The sequence below is a fragment of the Onychomys torridus genome, chromosome 10 (assembly GCF_903995425.1).
Source record: "Onychomys torridus chromosome 10, mOncTor1.1, whole genome shotgun sequence".
Taxonomy (NCBI): domain Eukaryota; kingdom Metazoa; phylum Chordata; class Mammalia; order Rodentia; family Cricetidae; genus Onychomys; species Onychomys torridus.
This window is the reverse complement of record NC_050452.1, coordinates 37,413,657-37,419,656: the sequence shown is the minus strand read 5'-3', so window position 1 is coordinate 37,419,656 and position 6,000 is coordinate 37,413,657. Positions and strand designations below refer to the sequence as shown.

The following is a 6,000-nucleotide window of genomic DNA, read 5'->3' as shown; positions in this document are numbered from 1 at the left end:
AAAAAATATTTGAAGAAAGAAAAAGAAAAAGAGGGAGGGCCATCAGAGAATGTGATGGGCAGCCCGGCCTGGTCTCCTCCGCCCTCTTGGGCTTTGTCGGGTCTTTGTTCCGCCCCTGGCTGCGCTGGTACAGAACCACTTAGCTGTGATTAAAAGGAGGGGGACCGGGCGGCAGGGCGGGGCCTGTGGCGCGGGCAGCGACAGGGCGCGGGCTGCGCGGTGCTCAGTGCCAGCCGCCGGGCGGCATGCACACGGGAGCGAGGACCGGCTCGCCGCACCGACGCCGCTGCGGGGACGCCTGACCAGACAGACGGGTGGCGGGGCCCGCAGGACCGAGGGAGGAGGCGCAGCCGGGGGACAGACCCCGCAGTGCGCGCCTCGGCCACCGCGCCATGGACGGCCTGGACAACGCCACCCTGCTCCTTGACCCGTCCTCGCTGCTGCCGGACAACTTCACCCTGTCGCCCAACGCCAGCAGCCCGAGCACCGGCACCCTGTCGCCGCTCACTGCCGCCTCCAGCCCCGGCCCCGGGCTCAGTCTCGCTCCGAGTGCGAGCATGGGTTTCAGCCCCGGGCCGAGCCGGACCCCAGAGCCCACGAGCAGCAGCCTCGCCGGTGGCGTGGCCGGCCAGGGCTCCTCCGCTTTCCCCCGGCCCTGGGTCCCCCACGAGCCCCCGTTCTGGGACACACCGCTCAACCACGGGCTGAACGTGTTCGTGGGAGCCGCCTTGTGCATCACCATGCTGGGCCTGGGCTGCACCGTGGACGTGAACCACTTCGGGGCACACGTCCGGCGGCCCGTGGGCGCGCTGCTGGCCGCGCTCTGCCAGTTCGGCTTCCTGCCGCTGCTGGCCTTCTTGCTGGCTCTCATCTTCAAGCTGGATGAGGTGGCCGCGGTGGCGGTACTCCTATGTGGCTGCTGTCCCGGTGGAAATCTCTCCAACCTGATGTCCCTGCTGGTGGACGGTGACATGAACCTCAGGTATGGTCTCTTTCTCACCCCAAACCCTCAGAGTTCACAGCAAGAGGGATGTGTGGAGCTGTTTGGGATGAAACCCTGAGGAGGGAAGGATAAAGAGGAGGAAGATGAAATCCTGGCGGACACTTAGGGCTTGGGTGTCAATGAGGGGAAGATTTTGACCCAGACCTAGCTGCTTAACAGCCCTGGGATTTCTGGCATAGCTCTGGAAGGTCAGCTCATGTCTCTAGTAATGGGAAGGCAAAGAGAAGAGAGAAGTCTGAAGCTAGGACTTGAACGGAAATGCAAAAAGCAAATCAGCACTGTAGTCCCATGAAGAAAGTAATCTCATCGAGACTGCAACATAATTGAATTTAACCCAGCAAGTGGCACCCACCAGTTTCAGCGTTGCAGGGCATTTGGTAGGATTAAAAGAAAAGGTTTCTTGTCCTCAGAATCAATCTGTTTCCAGGCTTTATGAAGCCCGGGGCAGCCGTCCTGGGTCCTGGATCCTGGGTCATTGTCTTGCCTGGGCTTCGTGTTTCTTTTATGGAAGGGTCAAAGAGATTCTCGGCAGACCTCAAGCCTGCGGCTTGCAGTGCCCCCAGCTCCCTTCCCCTCTAAGTCACAGGTAAGGAAAGACGTGGCAGGCTCTTTGGCTCAGAGCCCTTCTGACTTCCGTTCACACTTTTTTGCAGCATCATCATGACCATTTCCTCCACGCTTCTGGCCCTGGTGTTGATGCCCCTCTGCCTCTGGATCTACAGCCGGGCTTGGATCAATACCCCTCTGGTGCAATTGCTCCCGCTAGGGGCGGTCACCCTGACTCTGTGCAGCACCCTCATTCCTATTGGGCTGGGCGTCTTCATCCGCTACAAGTACAACCGCGTGGCAGACTACATCGTGAAGGTAAGGTCTCTCTTCCCTTCCAGTGGCACCCACCTAGAGTCTAGTCTCTGGAGAGGAGCTGACAAGCTAGGAGGTTTGGAAAGCAGGGAAGGGAACAAAGGACTTTCAGGGACACACTTAACAAGTTTATCTGACAAAGGATAATTAATGACAAGTCTAATGTCCTCAGTGGGCTAATAGATCTAATTAAGTTACAGCCAAAGTTGGGAAGAAAGGCGCAGGTTGTAATCCCAGCTCTCAGAGGCTGACACAGGAGGGCTGGATTTGGAAACCATTCTAGATTACAAAGCAAGAGAACCCCTTTGACGTTGTTTCTCAACCTGTGGGTCGCGACCCCCTAGCCAATCTCTAGTTCCAAAATTTTTTTTTTTTTTTACATTACGATTCATAGTAGTAGTAGTAGCAGCAGCACAATTACAACTGTGAAGTAACAATGAAAATAATTTTATGGTTGGGGATCACCACAACATGAAGAACTAACTGTATGAAAGGGTCACAGCCTTAGGAAGGTTGAGAACCACTGCTCTACCACGTTTGAAAATTAACAATAGTGTAGAGATCTGTTAGTACTCATACTGGGGATAGACTCACGAGGGACACAATGCAATCAAATGGCAAGCACTGCAGGGCATAGTGGCGCAGGCCTTTAATCTAAGCACTTGAGAGACAGAAGCAGGCAGATCTCTGTGAGTTCAAGGCCAGTCTGGTCTACATAGTGGGTTCCAGGACAGCCAGGGCTGCATAATGATAACCTATCTCCAAACAAAAAAAACAAAACAAAACAACAAAATGTCAAGCATTTCCCACTAACTGAACAGGACTAAAATTCAGAGCAGGTTAAATAAAGTTATTTCAAAACATTTTACAGTGCATTAATATAGTTTCAAGTGGAACTCTAATTCTGAGGAAGCAAAACCTGTAATAGCTACCCTTAAATATCTTCTTAATTAAAAAAGTTGAAATTAGCAGGATAGTGTGTCAATATAATAGAATATAACAAAATGTTGGTCTCAAAGCACAAAATAAAACTGGGTCCTGGGTAGTGTAAATGACATTGTCATTTCTAAACCTATGTATCCTTTTCCTTCCCTGTTGCATTATTTTATATGGTTTTTCAAACTATGAAATGATGAAGGATTACTATTATTAGGGAATATTTCTAACATTGTTTTATTTTTATTTTTTTAAATTTTTTCGGAGCTGAGGACTGACCCTAGGGCCTTGCCCTTGCTAGGCAAATGCTCTACCACTGAGCTAAATCTCCAACACCCATTGTTTTATTTTTAAAATGGATATTTTATCAACATATACTTTCTAGTAGTAGACCAGAAAATATTCATTTTACTTCTTTTGAAAAGTGTAAGAAGGTAAAAACAAAAATGCTCATTTTAGGAAGTAAGCTAACCAAAACACACAACTAACTAATATGCAAGACAAGTTTCTTTAGACAAGAAAAAAAAGCCATTTCAGTGTCATAGTTATGGAGACTTTGGAATATAGAAACTTTTTTGTTTTCCTTTTATGAACTTACTTTCTATTTACACAGAGGAGCCAACTTTCCCTAGTCAGAGACAGAGGGTTCAATTCTGTGCACAGATCTAGCTCTAAGTGAAAGAAATCCTGTACAGTAACCACTATAGAGTATAAGAAACACCTAATTATATGTCGACAGTATCTCCAGAGATGGTCTGGAGATGCAGTTAGGTACCATCAGCCACTGTTTTATTATTAATCCAATGGCACTTATCATGAAAGTTAAGGAACTCCAGGAGCAAGACAGTCGATGAGGAATTGTGCTCTACAAATAGAGGAAATGTGTTAAATAAGACAATTTCGGTGAGTTGGCCTCACTGGAGAGACGAGGCTAGCATAATCAGGAAGCTTTTGCAAACACTTAAAATGAGCCTTCCATCTCAATGCCCACCCATACGGCTTTTCATCTTTTCTTTCTTCTTATTTTAAATTGCTTAAAGGAATTTTGTCGGCAGACTCCTCAGAATGAAGAATTGGAATTCCTGCCGGTGCTTTCAATATGATACACTTGGAAACATAATAAAAGTGTTGATTTGTCATAGTTCTCTGCCAGCTGTGCACATATTTTTATAGACCTTAGGAAATTACTTCAGTATCTTTAGAGTAGAATTTCTGATCAGCCTAGATCAATTAAAAAAAAAATTCCCAAGACAGGGTTTCTTTATGTAGCCCTAGCTGTCCTGTAAGTCACTCTGTAGAACAGGCTGGCTTTGAACTCAGAGATCTACCTGCCTCTGCCTCCCGAGTGCCGAGATTAAAGGGGTGCACCACCACTGCCTGACTCAATTTTAAGTATTTTCAAAAGAGCATCAAGTACATGTCAATGCAGAAACTCCCGAATGATGCCCCTCTCATACACTCTTCAGGGAGGCAGAATTTACTCCTCAGCTTTCTTGGATCGATAGGGCCCTCACACCCCAGGGGAAAAGAACACCGGAACTACCTATCTGAAGGGGACTATCGACATTTTTAGATTTCCAGTCGGAACCCCGAGAGGTTTTTTACCCATTTTACCCAACCTAGAGGTGCAGTATACCTAGAACCTCCCTACTGAAATACTTCCTAATAATCTTTAGAAATTTAGGAGATTTTTTTTTCATGGACAAATGAAAGAGTAGAGTTGCAGAATTACAAAGAATTCATCATATCTTACACTTACATTTTTGATAACTTTTCCAGATTGCTGGCCATCTTTAGAACTATACGTTGAAAGTTAAAAATATCCTAAACTAAGTTAATGTTCAGTGTAAACTTAACAGCCTTTTATTGCATGTAAAATGAGAGCTAATTTCATGTGGGAAGCACAGGATTCAGGAGAGGTAAAGATTAAATTGTCCAGTCTAGTCCTTGGGCTCCATTTTAAAGAGGCACGCCAGTAAATTAAACATATATGCAGAGTACTGAAGGTTGTAAGACCTAGGGTAAGAGGCTGAGTGACAGTCTGCCTAAAAACAGTAACCATCCCCTGATCCCTGGTTTACCATTTGAAAGACTTTAGAAGGAGTAGACTGTTCTCATATTGCCCCATTCAAGGCAAAGGCCAGAGCTCAGAGAAAGTAAATTGTCACTGGATATCAGGCCACGCCCCTGAGCAATTCCGTCTAACATGGAGTTCCAGCCTTTGGGTGTACTCTGTCAATGACCTCCATTTTGTGTGGGAGGTACCACCACCCCCTTGCCTGAATTCCTCCTCGATGATGGCATTGCTAATAGTCTGCCTATCTACTTTCTCTTATCAGGTTTCCCTGTGGTCTCTGCTAGTGACTCTGGTGGTTCTTTTCATACTGACTGGCACCATGTTGGGACCTGAACTGCTGGCAACCATCCCGGCATCCGTTTATGTGATCGCCATTTTTATGCCTCTGGCGGGCTATGCCTCGGGCTATGGCTTAGCTACTCTCTTCCATCTCCCACCCAACTGCAAGAGGACTGTGTGCCTGGAAACAGGAAGTCAGAATGTGCAGCTCTGTACCGCCATCCTCAAACTGGCCTTCCCACCACGCTTCATAGGAAGTATGTACATGTTTCCTCTGCTTTATGCCCTTTTCCAGTCCGCAGAAGCAGGGGTGTTGGTTTTAATATACAAAATGTATGGAAGTGAGATACTGCACAAGCGAGATCCCCTAGATGAAGACGAAGACACAGATATTTCTTATAAGAAACTGAAAGAAGAGGAAATGGCAGACACCTCCTATGGCACAGTGGGAACAGATGACCTCGGAGTGATGGAAACTACCCAGACCTCCCTCTGAACGTGGAGATGCGTAGGAGCCTCCACTTGGCTGAATTATCAGTTCCGGTTTACGACCTGTGGTAGCTCATATATGGTTCACATCCAGGATAAAGATGGGTTTACATTTCATGTCACAGATTTGATCTTCCTGCTGTAATGTTGTCTCAGTATTAATCATGTGTTTTTATAAATTACCAGTGTTCCAATATTGCTTGCACCTGGGTCAGCTAACGTGCACCTCCTCTGGTTAAGTGTGCTGTGTGGTTTTTACCATTCCCACCACCGTTGCTACAGATAAGCACTGTATTAGAAGAATGGGGTTGGAAATGTAGATGTCTGGTGCATATATGAGTAAAATTGTAAAACA

General features: G+C 46.9%; 1 protein-coding gene across 1 annotated transcript; it reads left to right on the top strand.

Annotated features, from left to right (window-relative positions):
• Nucleotides 1-225: 225 nt before the first annotated feature.
• On the top strand, nt 226-5,957 carry Slc10a4 (solute carrier family 10 member 4). The gene is made up of 3 exons (XM_036201340.1): nt 226-982; nt 1,657-1,867; nt 5,140-5,957. Exons 1-3 carry the CDS (start codon nt 393-395, stop codon nt 5,650-5,652), a joined length of 1,314 nt encoding a protein of 437 aa, XP_036057233.1. The 5' UTR covers nt 226-392; the 3' UTR covers nt 5,653-5,957.
• Nucleotides 5,958-6,000: the final 43 nt, after the last annotated feature.